This window comes from Amblyomma americanum, chromosome 4 (genome assembly GCF_052857255.1).
Source record: "Amblyomma americanum isolate KBUSLIRL-KWMA chromosome 4, ASM5285725v1, whole genome shotgun sequence".
Lineage (NCBI taxonomy): Eukaryota > Metazoa > Arthropoda > Arachnida > Ixodida > Ixodidae > Amblyomma > Amblyomma americanum.
The window spans coordinates 131,165,453-131,185,918 of record NC_135500.1 but is presented as its reverse complement, the minus strand read 5'-3'; the positions used below and the strand labels follow the sequence as shown (position 1 = coordinate 131,185,918).

The following is a 20,466-nucleotide window of genomic DNA, read 5'->3' as shown; positions in this document are numbered from 1 at the left end:
AATCATTGTGCGTATCTTTTCGCTTTTACGGCGAAATGTTGCTAATTCGGCTGTGACATTTTGAGCACTATAAGGGTTTAATGTTCTGAAGCGGCCAATGACCTATGAGGATGACCGTAGAAGTGGGGTTCGGGCTGATCTTAACCAACAGGGGTTCTTTAACCACCAGTTATTTAAGGCAGCACACGGGCATAATCAAAAATGCGGCCGCCGTGGTGGGAGTTAGCTTTTGGATCCTCGGGTTTACCAGCTTGATGCTAAACCATCTGAACTACCGTTGCTGGTTTTTAGCTGTTATAGGCCGCCCATGTACCTGCATTTAAAAAAAGAGCATAGGAAAATTTACAAGTGATTGCGAATAACTTCTTTTTTTCTTAGAAGAATGATTTTTCTTGGACACTAGGAGTATATTATCTCTAGAACTCTTTTTCATGTAATCTTATTTCTTTTGTCACAATGCCCGTTAACAATTTATTCGCGATCAGATTGAAAGGAAGCACCCGCACTGAGGGTGGTATAGGCACTGACAAGTATTCCAAGAGATTTCGGAAGAGCATGAGCTCTGTCATCTCCTCCTCTAGAGGAGGCAATGGCTCTGTCTAACGAGATGCCCTTGAAAGAAGCTTCTGTTTCACTATACTCACAAGCGAGAAACGGGAGCTTCCAAACCGGCATTTAAAGACGGTCAGACGACGTTTAGATTGCTCAGAAAAAGCAGACTACGCTTTTTTCCATAAAGGTTTCCTCAAAGTGCGGTTTTCAACAGTCAACCGCTCTTCTAGACTATACCGAGTCTTCTATTTGTTGCTGCATGAAGTCCTGTAAGAAGAAGCCCGCTGTGTGGATATCGACAATTGTCATGCTTGCACCGAGTATGTTTTCACAAGAAGGTGGTGCATTTACGAGTAACAAATTTCAATAAAACCTCGAAGTGTAATAAGCAAATGAAAGGGAACATAGAGATGCTGATCTCTTGATTATTATTTTATTTTATGCTTTAAAAATTTGCTGTCTCTACACCCTCCTCAGCGCCGAAGAAGTAGCCATAACACCAGTGCCCCCTCCTTTGGTTTGCTAAAAGCGAATGCTGCTAGTTCCAGATGACCCAGACTTGGCATCATAATAAAGCAAACATCATTTGTGACGGCTCCTATTCCTTTGCTCACTTTAATAGCCCGTTATTCTTCATGAACGCAGTGCTGGAATGTCATTTGCTGTTGAAAAGCTCCTGCATGAGCTTGTCGCCTAAGATCATAGGCACGTTTAATGACTGTGACATATTTTAAAGCACCACTTCCCGATTAATTCGATTAGTGTATGGTTCAGCACGTACTTTCTCAGAACAGCGTAGCTCTTACTCAATATGCCTGGTTGAGTAGGTAATATATGCGCCCGGTGAACCTTATAGCTTGGATTTTCCCACGATATATACGCGTGAGCCAGCTGCTGCAAATGAGAGTGCTGAGATGCAGCTGTGCGCCTGTTTGCAGACCCGCCACATCCTCCCGTGGTTACCGTGACGACTAGGACGACGGACTCTATTGAACTCACATGGACGCCACAGGAGCAAGGAACAGAAGTCGTCGAAGGTAAGCTTGTCATTACGCATACAGGGAGATTACCGAATCCAGAACCAAGAAGTTTCTCGCGGTCCCGTACTAAAGCGCGCCCTTGTTATTTTTTTTAATTTCACGTTTTTGCGAACCTCAGATGCTGCGACTTTCATCAAAGTGCTGGTCCGCGTTCACCGGATTTTCCCAGTGCTCCTACATACGGTAGAAAATAGGTCACAGAGGGGGGACAAACAAATTATTTATGCCCTCAAGCAGTGCTGAATGCATCAGGAAAGACCTCCTAGTTGAAGCGTCATTTGGCGCTTTATTCGAGTATATACGTAAGGGTCCTCAAAGCAGCCGAAATCAACGAGTGAATTCAGGTAAATATATTCAGCGGCTGAGCAACCTAGAGTTTTTGTTCTTGCTGTATTGCAAAATACCGGTAACAGTTAAGCCACGCTTTTGTGTGACATCATGCAGAACGAGTAATAAGGCTATGAAATAATGCGCGATATTTATCATTAAATTAATGCCTACATTCCTAAATATTTTTCAACACCTGTTCACTTCTGCGCATTATGAGCTTGCTCCAATTGTAGCTGTGGCTTCCTTTCGTTCCTGTCGCTGTATTCTTTCTCGGACCCTAAATATCATACGACTTCTGAAGAAATATGAAACCTTAGTTCATAAAAAATCCCAAAAGAACATATATATATATATATATATATATATATATATATATATATATATGCAAGTCCACTTCCTATGCTACTCGCGACATCAGTTGCTGCAAGGCAAAGCCTCACGCGTGCGCTAAGGAAAAGAATTTTATCCAAGAAACCAAAAACAAGGAGCGAACTTAAAACCCTAACCTCTATAAAGTTGATGACACGTAATTTTTCTGCAATGTCTGTCTAATTTAGCTTGCTATACAACGCGTTCTCCTCAATCCTAGGAAATTTTGACATGCCCTTCTAGGTTACATGGCTTTCAACACATGTCGAGTAGCGCTGAACGCTCAAAATCACCAGAGCAATTTTGAATCTTCCTTTCACCCCATTGAGTTTGTATTGCTGTCGGAAATATTTGGTTTGAACGCCGAAAATATTTTATAGGTTAGATTCCTCATTGGCACGAAAGAGTCGGCCATGATAACCTCTGTGGTCACGCCGAATCTTTCGGGACTTTCTGGTTTTCTCACAATTAGAGGATTACGGTATCCCCACTGAGTTGCGCGGTGTCCGGCGCTGCTGGTCAGCAGATACCACTAGTTGGTGATGTCTAGAAAAGCAAGGTATTGATATATTATGCACGAAATTTGCAAGAAACTAGCTTGTTCACCGCGCAAACGCTGTGGCTGCTCTTCCGTATTGATCCACCACGGTCGATCACTGGCCTCGGAGTCTGACTGCTTTCGCAAGGCCGTGGGTTCAAGTGTCGTCACGCCGGCTATATTTCAATCGCGGCGGAATAAAAATACAGCCCGTGTGCTTCGCGATGTCAACACTAGTTAAAGAAGCCCAGGTAGTCTAAATAAACTTGAAGCCCTCCGCTAAAACTTTAATCACAGCCAATGTGCAGTTTCCGGTGTCTAAACCCGAAATTTTAAACTTTCTTCGTTTCCTTTCATCCACGACGCAGGTTACGTAGCTCGCTACCGCATACACGACGGTGCCGAGTGGAGTGAGGTGTCACTGGGTCCTGACAAGCGCAGCTACCTGTTTGAGGGTCTGCAGTGTGGCACCGCCTATTCTTTGTCTGTGCTCAGCTATAACCGGCACGGACGAAGCGAGTCCGAGGAGCTCCTGCAAGTGAAGACGGAAGGCACAGGTACGTCTTCACTCGCTGCAGGTTTTCAAGTTTGCTGCCGAACGTCATTCTCTCCTTTACCGCCGAATTGTCGTTGCTATAAGGTGCAAAATATTGCGTTAGAGAATCATTTAAAAAGAACCAATACATGTAACTTTACTTGTATTCTTTGATGCGGCTCAGCACGTGGAGAATTAGTCATTATATTATATTTATTTTGAAATCGTTTGGCTGAATCTAACCCTGTCTCTTGTTTATAACATACCAATTGCAGATTATCACTTTATATATCATAATGCAGTTCGTCTGCCTGAACTAAAACAATCAACTGTGCCTAAGAAAAAAAATGTCATAATTTTTTTTTCGGTCCGCAACAGGACAGAATCATTTAAATAACTTTACTCAGGTTTAACTAAACAAGCAAAGCTGGAACCAAGCCTGAACTGTACCGCCGTAAGTTAATAAGCAGTATGCTGTGTGCAATGTATTTTTTATCAGCGTAACTCACCGTAACTGTCGCCTTTCATTACTGCTCTCAGCGCCCCAGGCCCCTTCCCCGAAAGCGGCCGTGTTGCCCAACGTGACTCTCCTGGGTCTTGTGCTGGCCGCGTGGCGAGACGGCGGCTGCCCCATCAGCCACTTTTTCGTCCAGTACCGGCCACGCGATGAGCCCGACTGGACGCTCCTGTCGTCGCGGGTGCTGCCAGACAGGGACGTGGTGCCGGTCACCGACCTGGTACCTGGCACCTGGTACCAGCTGCTCGTGGTCGCCTACAATAGCGCAGGCTCCACCAAGGCTGAGTACACCGTCGCCACTCTGACGCTCGCCGGCAGTAAGTGAAGCCCCTCATGTCTAATAACTCGCTGCTTTATTTACTAGTGCGTGCTGTAGACATAGAAGAAAAAAATTCAGTACTCACATACGAACCAAACACAAGACATAAGACTCCAGAGCACACAGACATACAAAATAGAATAAACCTATTTAAGTTTTTGGATGGAATATGCGAAGTTGAAGAAAGTATAGTTCTGCTACGGGACTGAAGCTTGATGCTTCGCTCTTAGGTCCGCTGGAGCCGGACAAGATATCAGAGGCCGGACGCGAGAGCAGTGCTCATCGGTACCGCAGCCTCTCCATCATCGTGCCCGTCTGTTGCTCCATCATCGTCCTCATGGCCGTGACTGTGGCCATCATGGTGCTCGTCTGCAGGAGGAGGTCCTCAGGGTCGCCTCCGTCGGCCATCAGTACCTACGAAGGTGAAATGCTTACACCTTGGAGCAGGAGAAAAGCCTTTCTACTAAGCAGTATTTTTCTTCATAAATAGACAAATGGCAACGAGATTAGCTCTTTCGGCATCGGTATACTGCCTGGGGAAGATCTACCGCACCGTTGCCAACAGGGCACGTTTCGGCACTGGTGAGGACAAGCCCAGAGCTAGCCGTTCTGTACTACAAGAAACAATACCAATACCCATCAGAAAGATAACCTCATCCCAAAACCACCTTCAAGGAGAACATTCGAATAAAAGGAGCCTTTTATTAGCTATTGCAAATATTGCGTTAAAGAGAATCATGGCGTCGTGCTTCCGCATGTTAGTCCGCGATTGCTTTAGTGAAAGAAGATTGACTTGAGCGTCCATGGCAATATTCAGTCGCAAAAGAAGCACCCATAGTGGATCTCTCGACTACAACGACCGCTCAGCGGGCGAGAAATGCTTGAACTCGGAATGATACAAAAAGCACCCGACGTGCATTTCCTGCACGTCATGAATTCCGCGTTTCCTGTTAATGGCAGCTGCTTGATAGTGTCTCGTATCATTCACCGGAAGCCTATTCCATCTGTGCAGACACCGCGTGTGGGGCAAATAACGGCGAGTAAGCATTGTTCCGCCTCAATGGCATAACTTAGGCAGGAATACTACGTGCAGCAGAAAAGTTTAAACGAAGACACTACGACGGAAGTATTAGCCATATTTTAAGCTTTCTCAAATTCCAGTGACCTTAATATATCTTTAGCTTCTAGCTAGCTTTCTCAAAAACGCGCAGCAGAAGTAAGGCTGCCTGCAACAGAAATATGGGATATCTGGATGGTTGCATCAGCTCTCACAGTTCTACAAAAAAAAACATCCAAGATAAGCAGAAACTCAAAAGCAATTGCTTCGGTTCGATTTATTGCTTCCTGGCATATCGGGTAAATAAAGATTCCATTCTATAGGGCTACCACGGAATAACCTCATCGCTCCTGCATCCAAGTAAGAGTCTGGGTATATATATTTTCCTCTCCCCTCCTCTCTCCAGGAGTGCGCATCTGCGAGGACCTAAAGATGGATTCGTTCGCCATGTCCGAGCTGGAGAAGGCTCGCGGAACTTTCGGCGGTGGAGGCGTAGATGGCGCTGATGCCGGCAGCCGCGAGTACTACCCGTCACCCTACGCGTCGTCTAAGCTGCCCGACATCTCCCGGCGGGGCAGCGGCTGCGGTGACGACGACGACCCCTGTGCTCGCGCCGTGAGTGCTGCCGACCCCTCCATGTCCCCGTACGCGTCTGCGAGGATGGTCGAGCACGCTTACGACGTGCCGCAGCATCCGAGGGAAAACTCGGTGAGTGGTACCCGGCTTTGGTCAAATTGTTTTGTAGCGAGAGCTACACTGGGCTACCAGTCAAGCATTTCGCGGTACATGGGAGAGGCGAGTTGTACGCATGCGCCGTTACCATGGCAGCCGAAAAGGAGCAAAGTGTGGCGTCCGCTTCGCCGTCACCACGGCTGCGCGCCCGCTCCACCGTCAAAGCCGAGCGTGACGTCACGCGGATGAGCAGTTGTGCGCATGCGCCGATACCATGGTAACCAGAGAGACCCACAGCTGCGCCGCGTTCATTGTCGCCGCCTCGCCGCACGCCGCTCCATCACCCGAATCGCATGCGCAGGATTGCGTATAAAAGGCCGAGATGTAGTGGGCGTCTGTATCACAACGTTTGAAAAGCATGCAGAGAAGGAGAGTCCAGCCGCTGTTAAATGGCCGTATAGACAAGAGAAGGTTAACTCTTCCGATCCTGAGGTGGTGGCCTGGCAGTTGGCTTGATCCAAATAAGGACGCTGGAGTCTGTGTGTACGTGAAACTAGGTATCACCGCTGTCGGACATCTCCCGCGGTGAATAAGGTGAAGCCTGCTGTGTTCGGCTTCTGGAAAGCGGCATTGTCATCCAAGGAGTCTACGTGGCAATGAGGACATCTGTCAAACAGACGATTTATGTGGTTGCCAAGTTTATGCCATCTTACGGCACGGTTTCTACAGTTGCTTAAGACTTTGGGTGATTTCAACCGGAAGCAGGAAGGACTCTCTAGTGTATGAAAGAAGAGTTTGAATTTGATTTAGCTTCGTACCCTTCACGTCCAGACTACGCAATGGGGAACTACTATTGAGCTTGTATACTTGAGAGGCTCTACCAAATCGAAATACTGTATCGACAAAATTGAGACCGCTGCATGCTACTTCACAGATCATCGGGCAGTCTTCGTCTCTGTCAAGCAAAATCAATAAAACATGTGTATATCTAATGTCTCTCATTGCTAAACACAGAATGACCACAACAAGCTCAGCCAGGGAAACTTACCTCTCGCTGCGTATATCCTGGCATAGCCAAGCTAAGCCACTGCCAGTTTTTTTAATGCCGAGTCATTAGGGATGTCATAACGACGAAAACTGTCCAATGTACGTCTGAAGCCTCCGAAGGCAATGCGTGTAAGGGTGTATAAGGTGAACTTAGGAGATAGATCTGATTGAGGAACAGTAGATAAGTGCACAATAACACTGATTCACGATATTAAGATTAATCACGACTTAGTAAATTAAAGAAGACTAAGAATTGTTCAAGAAATGAAGACACAAAGTTAACAAAGCAGGAGAACGCGTCAGGGTGCTTAGCCAACATATCGACTGGAAGACTTGTCTTGGTCCGGGCGACAAGTCCTCTTGTCGGAACTTTGGCTAAGAACCCTGAGGCTCGTTTCCCTCTTGATAACTTTGTTTACTTTGTTAAGAAACCCACCTTTCTACCCTCTCTCTTCCATGGACTTCACAAATAAAGGTGATTTAGATGCGTAGTCAGATAACGAAAAAAAGAAACAATGACTCATTACATAATGACTAACCAGAACAATGAAAATTAGAGGTGACTAAGAAATATTGAATAAAATAAAAGGCGAATGCTAGAAGCTGCACTATGTGCTCATAAAAAGTCATTTTTTCCGCCGTCAGCACGCTAAACACGAAAGTTCGAGTGCGCGTCCTGCACTGACATTAGAGCCGCTGAGCGCTGGGCACTGGGTCCGAGACCACGCTGCACGGTGTTTTTTACAGTGATTGGAGACATTTGGTGCCCTCCTTCGACCCTGACTTTATCTCACCCCTAGCAAACGACGCCCAACGGCGCTAATGCTAGTGGAAGACACGCAATCGAGCGTTTGTGTTAAGCGTGCTGACGGCGGTACGAACCCGTGCTAATGTGATTAAAAAAATGACAGGAAGAGAAAACGAGCTGAGTTGAAAAGCCGAATCCTTTCCTAATTTCCTCCTCATAAGTCCAATTGATCACCATTAGTTTTTTTTATTTTAATATTATTGCGTTCAAGGCGAAAAAGCAGCGCGAACGAAGACAATGCTTACGGAACCACAAAGCAGGGCTTTGACTTTCAAGTGAAATTTCATTTACAAAAAAAATAATAATTTTTGCAGGATAAGCTGCAGCTTGACTCTGTTCAGTGAACAGCTGCAACAGGCATCTTAGCCTGCCTGGGATCTACTTTGGCTTTTGGGTTACTATATAATTTAGATGCGCAATGTTTCCGCGTGGCCACATTCTTCCATCTAGCGCATTTGTATCTATATAGTGACGCTGATGTTCTGTTTGTCCAAAAAGTGTAAAGGCTGATAGTGCTATTGCCGGCGCTTCTCTCTTCCTTCCTTTTCGATGACGTCATGAATCGACTCATCACACTAAAAGTTGTCTCGGATTATTTCCTTTAAGCAGTTTTTCCCTGCAAACCGCATTTTTATTTCGGACAGTCATGCAAGCATACAAAAACCACACTCTTTTATACATCTCTTTATGAAAAGTCGGAGGGAGACGAAAGAATGTAGTACAAGCGGTGACAACGCAAAGCCGCCGCTGAGAAAAGCAATGTGCAAGAGGCTGCGTTTCTAAAACACCAGGAATAATTCGCTGCGTGCTAATTTCACATTCGGCGAGCAAGAAAGCTGCACTAAACAAAAGAAAAGTTGGTCTAATGTGATCTATAGACAAATATATCGTGAAATCTGACGTTTCTGATATTTTGAACAGGATTCTGAGTGAAACCACGTGAATTTCGCGTCCCCAAAAAGTAGATGCACACGCATTGAAAAGTGAGCCGGGCGCTAATAGCATCGCGGCAGAACATCGAGAATGAAGCTCCACGTGACTTTCTGAACGGTGCCTGTTAAAAGCCTAACCGATTTAAACGGAGGCATTTCCGAGTTCATTGCGCTGCTATCTGATAAGGCGCTAATTGATGGCTGGCTGTGAGCTGCGCTTTGCGATTTTATATTGTTGTATCAACCTATGCTGTTACCGTCTTATTGTATTATTGCGTCATGCCTTTTGAGCTGCAGCTTTTTAGATTGACGAAATTCTTTGTTGAAGCATTAAGGTCTATCTTTTCATTTGCTTCTGTTTTGTGGAACAGCTACCCTTCTACGTGAAGGACTTTATAGCTTCAGGCCTGTGAGACGTAGTCAATTATCCCAGAAGCAGTGGAAACATCGCGGTTTAAAAACAGCAGAGCTATTTAATGCGTCCGTTATTTCTTCTCTCGTCTTTTCAGAGGTCACGAGGGTTTAAGAGTGACATCAAGAACGCATTGTGCAACGATAAGCTACAAAACCACATAGGTAAGAGTGCTTAACGTTTGTGCTGATATTGTAAAAGTAACCCTTATAGAGCACCCAAAGATGGTGCGTGCGTGATATGGTGTCCCTAGACACTTACTGCGCGCTTGCTCAAAATCTGCCTGCTCTTGACTACGACGCATAATGTAAATGTAACCCTTATAAAGCACACAAAGATTGTGCTTTCGAGGATGAAAAAAGGATTTTTGATTATGTTATTTTGCGTCACAAGTGAAGAGAGTCGCTACACAGAAAATGAATATTCCTTCCGTCCATCATTTGTGTCACAAAGCGGTCTTAAAAGCTCGCTATTTTTCTTGCTGGTTTTCATAAAGACTAGTCAGTATGTTATTCAAAAACAACCCAAGTGAAGTCCTGTTCATTCAAGCGACAGGGCTAAACCAACAGTGTCCGATATTTATTTCACTTGTCCACAGCCTCACTCGGCCTTCCAACTTGCAGCTGTGCTTTTTGCACAATCATTTTCTGTCATGTCTTTGACAAGTTGCTCATGTTTAATACTGATAATATTGATTGGTATATGAACATTAACCGCAAAAACTATAACGAGTTTTACGGGCAAGAAGAAGAAGGACTCGCAGCAAAGTTCCTGAGGCTTGCATCAGTGGCGTACTTTTTGTTTCTCGTGCAGTGGCGTGATTAAACGAAGAAGCCGTTAGAAACCATTCGGACAGCCAACTGTCTTAAGTGCCTTAAGAGAGCAGTTTACTGTAAGCCTGAATCGTTCATTGCTTGCTGCTTCTTGCTTCTATTGCCCTACTTCTCGCAGAGCTGTGCAAAAAAGACCAGTACTACCAGCGCCTGGCGGCCAAGGGCCGCACTTCTGCGTACGGCTACAGCGGCTGCCCTGAAGCCGTCAATCATTCCACTGGTTCTGCTTACCGTTGGTCCGAGTCGGGCGAGTCCGACCGACTAGACAGGTAAGTTATCGCTCACATTTAAGCAACGTTCAGTGAGAAACTCGTCAGCGCTTAACACCGTTAATCTCGCATGCTAATCGCGGCGCCTCAACCTAGCGCACTTCTTCCTCACTATTTTCTGGCTTTCTGTTTAGTCGCAATTAAACAATGCTTTAACTTCTGTCTACATTGTACACTGTTATAACTCAAATATGGCTTCATATGCTGCTAAAAAAAAATTACAGCGCACGCAGGAATTACAAAACTGCCGGCGAAGGAAAAATGAGGAAATGAGAAAGGATCCAAAACATATTAGAGGAACTACCATAGCTCTCTGATTTGCAGCAGCAGCTGTTAACGCCTCATTTCCAGAGATCGCGGCGTAGTCCAGTCGGTGTTTGCAGACAGAAGGAAATGAAAGGGAAATACGAGATGAGTAGAGGAAACTAGAGCCGAAGGAGGAAGCGCTACCCATCGATCGGCGGCTGGCGCCTGGAAGCGCTACCCTTTCCGTTGCTCACTGCACCGCTGCTCTCTGGAGGAAAAAACCGCGAGCCCATTGATCACCGCCAGTGAGCTCGATCCTCTCTTCGTCATCATCTTCTATGCGTGCACTCTGTCTCCGGCGCACCTTTACCAGTGGTAAATATCCACGCTGGAAGGAAAGAAGCGCTTTAGAAAAGCTAAACACAGCAAGCGACGCTCCCTTTCACAAACATCACAGAGGTGCCGTACCCTCTTGAGACAGAAGCTCTGCGGCGGGTACGATGCTAACATTCACAGCGCAAAGACGAACACGGACACGTGTCCGTGTTTGTCTTTGCGCTCTGAATGTAAGCATGAAATACCAACTCGCCCAGCAACTAATTTTAGGCGGATACGATTCCGCGGACAGACGCACCGAGCCCGGCAATATCGAGCAGTTCGGGCAGCCTAAATACGCGTTCCGCTCACATCTAGGCATAACGAAGTTGACGCGAAGATTTGCAAAGCTGCGCCGAAGCAATCGCTGAATTTTTCGTTACACGTGGCTTACATCCTTGAAAGGCCTTAGCCGCACTTTGGTTTTCCTTCTTAAACGCTTTGAGACGAGGAGTTTGACAGGTCTCAGGTAGTGTCCTAATGTGTGGGCGTAGCGCCTGAAAGGGTTATTGCGCGCTTCAGTATAGTGAAAAGCTTGTGTCAGATGCACCGTCAGAAGTAAAACTATAGAAAAAATATATATTTTACCGTTCTATCGAGCTCTGAAACATGTCCGCCTCCTTAAAAATGAAAAATTGCGGTGTTTAACGTTCCGGAATGACAAACGAGCTATGAGGGACACCGCAGTGGAGGGCTCCGGATTATTAATAGGCAATCTTGGGTTCTTCAACATACGTTTTAATCGCTGAGTACACGGGCGCCTTTTCAGTTGGCCCGTCATCGGAACGCGGCCGCCCCGACCTTCATCGCACCGAGCCACTCAGCTTAGTAGCCGAGCGGTCAAACCACAAAGGCCCTCGACGGGACGGAGCATATTTAAGCTGTTCTGAAATATTGAATTTACTATCAACTTTGAGAAGGAATAAAAAAGGAATATCACTGCGGCTCGTTGCAGTGCAGCCTATATAAACCACTCTGTGGCCTACACAAGCCCGCTAACGCTGCTCTAAAATGCACAAGCCAATCTTGGACCTTCATAATAAACCACCAGTACCTACACGGGGATCTAAAATCTCTTTTGCAATCCTTCATCCAACAATGGCTCTCGAAGAGACGAGAGAAGGTTGTAATTAAGCGGCCGTATATGGCGTCACTGGACAAGTGTTCAAAACCTCTAGACACGTTGATGCATTGTAGAAGCCGCGTAGGATTCGCCCAGGATAAGTGGTCGTCCTGGTGAATCTCATCGGCGGCTTTAAATAATAATTATGGTTAGATAACTGCTGCGCTCATATCAATGTGCCAATGGTGTGTCTTTGCACAGGCTATTCAGCGCTTATCCTTTTACAGGGAAGTATGACCACCGTCCTAGGAAGACCTGGCGCAGCACACAACCGGCCTGAAATTCTTGCCAGGAAACTCAGACGCGGACCGAACAAGAGCCCGGCCGGTATGCTGACGAAGAAGAGGATGCAAAGTATCCGGTGCGCCATGATGCAGAAAATTCATGTAAAAGATGTCCTTCCTAGAAAATGTGATCCTTCCTAATTGTGCGCTTTATTTCGCAGGTGTCCGAATGGATTGTAGGAAAGCGCTTCAGATTGAGAAGGTAATGTCTTTAAACCAATAATAAACTTTCTCCATACGTATAGATATAATGTTTGTTTTGTCATTAGAAGCGCTTTCATTACTTAATGCGGAAGCTGGAGGCGGTTTCTAGGCTAGCATCGCGCAAACTGGAGACTGCGGAGTATATTTCTGTGGGTTAAGAGATAAACTATCACTTCAAGCAGAACACAAGGACGCAGATACAGCAGTCGTAACTACTAAAAGCTCAAGAATGAAGCTCACCATGAAGCTGGAGCTGACTAGTTTCAGCTATTTTTTTATTCTGATTTGAAATATGAACATGCAATGTGAGACACTTCTTTGTAATGTTCTCTCGTAAAGTAATTTTTATTACATTTCCTCCATTTCTTGGTAATGAGGACCCTGGTGCGCATATATAAGCGAGGCGGGAGTGTCGAGCCTAATCTCGAATGTGACAAGGCGTGCACCATCGTGCAAACAATATCTCGCGCCATCTAACCGTGAATATGACGTCGCGTGAAAAATTTTAGCCACGGAAGCCGCATTTCGATGTAGGCGAAAGGCGAAAGCGGCTGCGTGTTGCTCGGTGTCATTACAGTTGGGGATTTCAGAAATGAACGATAATACAGCCCGAACTAGTCCCAACTTTCGCAGAGCAGCGCAATTTTCTGCAGACACCGATTACAAAAGACCGCCGGAATTAATGGGGCGCTGAGTCGTTAGTCTACTGTTGTAGGCTAACGTACTGAGGGTGAAGGGTTTATCTCGGGGAAGATCTCAGCTTATAATTGCAGGGTCCTTTGTGACGCACACTGGCCAAGGGCGGAGGGAGCTCTCTGTCATTTTCTAACGTTCTATGTTGTCGTTGAGCAGCCGCTCGTGTGACATCAGCACTTCCTGTCGCTCGTAGGGCGACCGGTCAATCGAAGCAGTGGCGAAAGCTAGGTTTACATGCACAATAGCGATCGGACACAGCCTTTCCTAAGACGTCAGTGCCAGAGGTGCAAGGCAAGAAAATAATAATAATAATAATAATAATAATAATAATAATAATAATAATAATAATAATAATAATAATAATAATAATAATAATAATAATAATAATAATAATAATAATAATAATAATAATAATAATAATAATAATAATAATAATTTGACAAGACCGATATATTATCATTTATGATCTCTACTCCTATTATGTGATTACAAAATCTCTTAAGGGACGACATCGGTCATGGGGCACCGTAGTAAATTTGTGCTTGTTATGAACGCCATCGAGGTATTTCTAGAAAGAAGCATATTTCTTTATAATCCTTTTTTTCTATGTCCAAGGCTTAGATCGATCCTGTCTGAAACAACTTTGGAGCACAAAGGGCGCACTATCAAAAGCTCCTGCATCATGAAGGTACGCAAACCTTAGTGGCACTTGTAATGCAAGAATTCTTTGGTCTGAAACTTTACCACATTTTGAAGTGACATCATTCCCAGTGTCCGCTTGTTAAACTAATCAAATAGTTAGAAAATATATTTGTTCAAATGGTGATGTGCAGGTCGAAAACTATATGTGTTGAAGAAGCGCAGCCGCCACATGTGGCCAGTTTTTAAACGGAAACGAAAAGGTGGCGTTTTCCAAGTGATGTTACATTTAACACTGCTCAAATTTCCGAAATCCGCTTTCGCAATGCAGGGACACTAAGTGCAGCCTGGTACGATAACTATACTCCGTTTCATGCATAGCAAACAACGCTGCGTAAGCTGCGGAAGTAGTGCGTCCGCGAAATCATATTACTCCGCCACGTATCATTCGTCCATCTCGAAGCCTCAGGGATTGTCTGGTCGAAAATAAAGAGCGGTAAAAAATGAATTGGAAGCGCTGAAAATTACGGTAGCAGCTGTGAGGCGCTCAGTACTCGGTCTTTCTGGCTATAGTTTTCACTGAGCGTGAACTACTTTTTACGCGCGGGTGGAGTCAGGGCCCTGCAAGTCAGGTATCAGACCGCCAAAGTCATTCTTGCTTCTCAAAGTCTCGATGATTTGGGGGGAGGAAAATGTGGCAAGAGTTAAACCAAGTCCAGGAGATTGTCATTCATGGCACTTAATATCTTTCGCAACGAAATGTGCTTGCTGTTTATTTGGGTTTTAGGGCGAATTTCATTTTGCGCGCGGACTTAGCCTGCTTAGACAGGCGCTCTATCTTTGGTAGTGCTGCCTGCTATGTATGAAACGGAAAACAAATTTGATTTCATTTTCAAAAATATAGTCGTGTTGCATTGGGTGCAGAGAAGATGCAATTTGTAATAAAATGGGCTCAGGAAACGTAATGTCTGGAAGGAAGCACCAAACGCCGGTTAATTTTTCTTGACATGTAAGGCATAAACGCAAGACTGGCAGAAATAAACTCACAAACTCAAAGAGCAAAATTTTCCGTGATATAGTTACACGGCTCCCTAAGACCACCAGTTGCGTCAAAGTTATATGCGCCTCGTGGGTCAAAAGAAAGCAGAACAGGTGCGATCACTCGTTTGCGTATATTATGAAGTTTTACACTGTGCAACGTTTCTAGAAAGTAGCGCAGAAAACGCTACTATGCCTTTATTTATCAGTTTTCTTACCCAAAGGGCTGCGAAGAGACCTGTGTAATTTCAGAAACTACGTTGTTTACACGTCAGCAAAGCGTTACGACTCCTCAGATGCGTTTTTTGATAGCGTCTCTGATTAAATGCAAAACAGAGACCAGAGCAAAATGGCTTGTAATTCAAGAAACAGCGTGCCGTTTATTTCCTTGCGCACTTCCGCTGACACTACTCTTTGTCGAACTATAAATATTTCTTGCATAGTGGATCTAGGCACTTAAAGAAATTTTCTTAAATAGATTTGACTTTACAGCTTGCCTTGTGCTACGCTTTCGTCCACATGTAATGGATCAATAAATAAATAAATTAATTAATAAATTAGTCAGTCATTCAGCCAGTGAATCAATAAATAAATCAATCAATGGATCGAGCTGTCAGTTATTTAAATATTTCATGAATTGACTGAGTGATCTAATAATTAATAAAGAATTTAAGCAATCACAGGATCAGTCAGTCGCATTTATTTCTTTCATCACAATTTTTTTTCCATTTACTTTTTCTTTCATTTGATTGTCATCTGATTTTAGCCTAGCAACTATTTTTTGCGCAAACTAAAGAACTCCTTCTATAACCAATAACTAGAGTTGAAGAAATTGATACAATGCTTTGTCGATAAATATAGCGTCATTGTCTTTCTACCCTTCCAGACAAGATAGGTAAGAGGCAATGATTTTGAAATGAAGAGTGAAAAAAGGATCGGCTGCTCCAGGCCCCTGGAAGGCGATGTCAAGCGCCTAAAAGGTGCGGAAAAATAGCAGTATCACTGAGCATATTTTACGTCCCTGTGCGCTCGCAACGTCAGGTCTAACGACTTCATTTAAAGGCGTCTTAGAGACTATGCAGTGCTATTTACAAAAGAGCAATAAACGAGTTATTCCTTGATACGTGAACCGATATATTTGTGCACGTAATAGAAGGCTGCTGTGCTCTAAGCCCGTGTGGAGACTTTGTTCATTGCAAATAACATAACCTTGTCCCAAGTAGTGCAGATCGTTGCAATCAATGCGTTAATGGTCGTTATGTATTTGGTTATTCCTTATATTCTGGCAGCGTCATTAGTGACTGAGGAATCGAAAGGCTACAAAGTTTTCTCGTGCATGTCTACCTAAGACGAATTCGGTAGTAGGAGAAAGAGAAATTGTTTTCCTTTTTCAAACCAACATATATTCTTGTTCCATCCTTCTCCGAGCCACTTTGATTCTTCCTTTGAAATAGTTCTAATAGTATACTAAACCTAATGTTTCAGCACGGATAAATCATTATTTAAAAGTACAGGAATATGAAGTTTGTAGTCACCTCGCGATTGTGTTTGGTAAATCTAAAAGGTTACTATTTATTTTGATTATTCAACTGAATCGTCACATTGTATTCTACACTGATAAGATTAAACTGAAAGGTGGAAATACCATTGCAGCTACTTCATACTACGCTATTATCGATATATAGGCTGCTAGGCCGTCATCTTCTCTATGGCATTTCCCTGAAATCTGCTCTCCTGAGAGCATAGGAATGTTCCTTAAACTTGTTCTTATAGCAGCTTCCTAGTTTGTTTGTTTTTTCTATTATGCTGTTTTGTTAAGTCCTCCTATAAAACTCTTGTATTCAATCTTTATCGTTGTGTTTCTCATGGCTGCGGCACACCGATTATGATGGCACTATAAAACAGGCTCCTGACATCCGAAAATATCTAAATATATAAGGCAAAAGGAATAGCCTTAGCATGTGTGGTCGCCGGCATGCACATTGGCGGTGACTGAACAGCACCGCATGTAAACAATGGCGAGCAATGAGCGAACACGAGCTAATGTCCCCGGCTCTAAACGGTACACATTTTGTCTCAAGGCGATCTATACCTTGTGGCGCCTTATTTCAGAGATAATAACTTTCTGGTTATTTGTTTTCAGGGGAATGTACAGCTACAGGCTTCCAGCGATGTGAGAAAATGCTGTGTGTCAACTGACTTCAACAGCCTACAACAGCCGCCGCCAGGTCGCTCAATGCTGCCAAGTACAATCATCATCTGTGTCATTTCTTTTTCACCCATACCAAGAACAGGATCATGCTTAAGAATGAAAGTAATGTAATAAAGTTATTTTCGTCTAAGCTATGAGAACAAATAAATTTTTGCACTGCGAGGCTGGCTCTCTTCTTTCTTCACTGATATGTATCAAGTGAAAATGGATGCGATGAGAGGGGTGAATGCCTTCACAAGATCAATTCTTGCTTATGTAAGTGTTTATCATCTCTTAAAAACAGCACTACGCAATACTCGCACGTGAGTATATTTTTTTTTGGGGACGCGAGCGATGACAAGGATACTTACAGGTATGCTTGTATGCGGGGATAAAAGCAAATTGAAGAGCCTTGAAGCATTTCGTTTTAATGCTGATAAAAATTTAGAGAAGCTGATGTATGTGCCCAAGTATTCTTTATTTGACAGCTCGAGTGTATTAAGATGCCACAATTGCTTTAATTTTCCCAATAAGAATTTTTTTTAAATGTCTCTCATAAGGGCTTGGTGCATGAACGAGGCCAATAACCGACCTGCCAAATATTTTGATTTAAGTAGTGGGACCACAACATGAGGAAAGCTGGGGATCATTCGCCGCCTTTAAACACAGCTGAACAAAATTAGCTAGTTTTATTTGGCAGTGAGCAGGAAATGTTCTATTTGTTAGTATTGGACTATCTCTGAAAGCGACTCTTTCTGAACTCTCGCTAAGAAAAAGCTAGAAACACCTCTCAAGTCGAGAAACAAATTTCCAACCGTTGGTAATAAAAAAATAAACCTCTAATAATAGAAACAATCCTGTAAACCCTAGGACATAAACCATGTGCGCTGTACAGCAATCGTCCATGCTATAAAAGAATAAAACTTCATAAATAGGCAAAATTTTAAGCTAGAATAGGCGAGCAATGTTCGGAAAACACTTTAAAGCGCTAGCTCTAGGGGCAAAGGTTCGCAGGCAAGCCGGGATGGTGTCTGTGTGTGCGAAGTGTCCGAGGCGAACACAAAAGACTGCGGTTCCCTCTATTTCTGTGCCGCCGCCATGCCCCCCATTTCGTGGTAATGAAAACTGAACGACATGCAGACGCCCCATATAAGTTCCGCACGGAAAAGAGAGAGACGACCAAAAAAGTGGCAACCAAAGCCATAATACGCTCACAGGACTTTTGGGGAAGTGGGGAGGGGGGGGGGCGCTTCCAAACTCCCCATCACCGACTCAGCACCGGAGCCACGGGAATCGGCAGCGAGCCTGCTGCTTTCGATGCGGCCTCCCCCATACAACTGCGAGCAGGAGGCGTGCAGCCCACAGGGCGTAATCCGCGAAAGTGTAGCACTACACGCGTCCAGACCTCTGTGCGAGTTCTGGGAGCCGAAGGGGCGGAGGGTAGAAAGTTCGAATACGTTTGCCACCTCTTCAGGATACCTGAAATGGTTCCCGTTGCTCGGCTATCTTTTGGTTACCGCTCGTGTCATTTCCAGTATCGGATGGGCCCAGAACTGGAAACTAGGGGGAAGTTTGAAGCATGGTGGGGGGGGGGGTTAGAAGAAGTGGTCGGTATGATTGCCAAATAACTTCTTCGTTAATGAGGCCGTGATTATGACCATATACAAGAAATAAGCTGTATCGACGATCAATAAATAGGAATGCAACTTTATTGTACCTCGGTAGCTAGCGCTCATTATCTGCCTCAGCATTCATGTTCTCGGCATTGATTTTTTTCGTCTCGCCGATTCACCCTGCGAACAGCCTCTCGGAAAGAAGCTGGCGCTCCCTAGCCTCCTCTCTTCAAAACTAGAAGCTTTCAGGTGGCAAACGTAATTTACTCTTTTTTGTTTAGTTCTTGCAGCGCAGTGATCCGTTCTTCAATCGTGGAGCATACCCGTGTCAAAGTAATTCTCACACTTGAGAAGTCTGCGTTCAACGATATGTGTGCCTCGCCATTTAGGTGGCATCTAAGTGGGCCATCGTGAAATTAGTGTATGTAGAGAAACTTTTTATTTTCGCTCGTACAGGGCATCTATCCAGATCAAGCTCCCATATATTCGAGTGTTTCGAACTCGTCTGCTAGTTCCTGTGAGCACCGTATTCTCCCTGGAAAGATTGATAGCCATGCAATTGAATATTTTTGGCACAAAGGTTTCAAAAAATTTGCGCGCATGCCTTTTATGCCGCTGTTAATTTTTAATAAGGGAGTAATTACTCATTGGCACGCAACCAAGAGCAGCCTTGTGTCTAAAAAGGAAAGCTATACAGCTTTTTCAGAAACTTCGCAGTTAAAAGTTTGCTCTCGCCCTACCAAAGCTTGTCATCGAGGTTAGCTCAGGTGGTAGAGCGAATTTTACTTTCACTGGGATGTTTCTGAGAAAGCTGTATAGTTTTCCTTTGTAGCCGTAAGGCCGCGCTTGGGTGGATGCCAATGAGTAATTACTCCATTATTACAAATTTACTCCACCCTAAGTGATTACCCTAAACATTTGACCGCTAATGTTGATTATGCAAAACGAAGCCGCCTCTGAAAAAAGTAGCGTTTCTTATTTAAGGCGAACTAACGAAGTCAAGCAACGCTGCATTATGAATGCCATAAGAACACTGTAACAATGCTTCCTCATACATAATTTCCATAACGCTATGGTATTTCTCAGTGGCAAGGGAGGGCGCATACATCGTTGAGAACGTCGGTGTGTGCACTTGCGCGTGTGTCCGTACGAGGGAGAGGGGGTTAACGTACCGTAGCTGCGTGCAAATCACAAGGGCAATATTACAAGACCAGCACTTCAGGATAACGAATGAACCAAATGACCTGCGGGCTCGAATTCAGGCCGGAAATAGCGATGGACAAGTTGCCAGCATGCTCCTGCCTTGCTATAATGTTATCGGCCTCTGGGACACTGCTATAGATCTGTGCCTGTCGCGGCCCCCGCTGCCCAGGTTACTGCCGGCGGCTACCGCTACTAGGCATTACCCGCGTCAATTTTTTCTTGCTTGCCTGGCCCCGTCGGACTACTCCGAGTGACCAAACTATGTACGTACCCGACACTACCCGAGGAAATGGACCTGCAGGCTCCAGAGAACTCGGCGGCCTCGTCAACGCTTCGGATTCCAACGGGAAACCGGCGCCTCTGTGATGCACCCAAAGTTGGTCCTCCTGCCGAACACAAACCTTTTCATCCCAATGTTCGAACTCGAGGAACATAATGGCATTGAAAGCAAGTCTTAGAATGGTTTTCATGAGGCTCGTATCATTCATACCGCAACGAATGTAGAAAAACGATCACAAAGCTCGCTCTTGTTGACAACCGTCAAGGAGTACACTGCCGTAGCATGTCCAAGGATTACTCCCTTGCTACAGACACTCGTCAAACCTCGTGATCAACCAGTCGTCA

General features: G+C 44.7%; 1 protein-coding gene across 1 annotated transcript in view; it reads left to right on the top strand.

The window, feature by feature from the left end:
* Positions 1-17,208, top strand: part of LOC144130372 (cell adhesion molecule Dscam1-like) — a 196,001-nt gene extending 178,793 nt beyond the window's left edge. The window contains exons 20-31 of the mRNA XM_077664298.1: positions 1,491-1,589; positions 3,198-3,386; positions 3,905-4,198; positions 4,431-4,622; positions 5,664-5,965; positions 9,226-9,292; positions 10,080-10,230; positions 12,202-12,335; positions 12,420-12,460; positions 13,774-13,846; positions 15,722-15,815; positions 16,979-17,208. Coding sequence (XP_077520424.1) covers positions 1,491-1,589; positions 3,198-3,386; positions 3,905-4,198; positions 4,431-4,622; positions 5,664-5,965; positions 9,226-9,292; positions 10,080-10,230; positions 12,202-12,211 — 1,304 coding nt within the window. The 3' untranslated portion in view covers positions 12,212-12,335; positions 12,420-12,460; positions 13,774-13,846; positions 15,722-15,815; positions 16,979-17,208. The remainder of the gene's footprint in view (positions 1-1,490; positions 1,590-3,197; positions 3,387-3,904; positions 4,199-4,430; positions 4,623-5,663; positions 5,966-9,225; positions 9,293-10,079; positions 10,231-12,201; positions 12,336-12,419; positions 12,461-13,773; positions 13,847-15,721; positions 15,816-16,978) is intronic.
* The last annotated feature ends 3,258 nt before the right edge of the window (positions 17,209-20,466 follow it).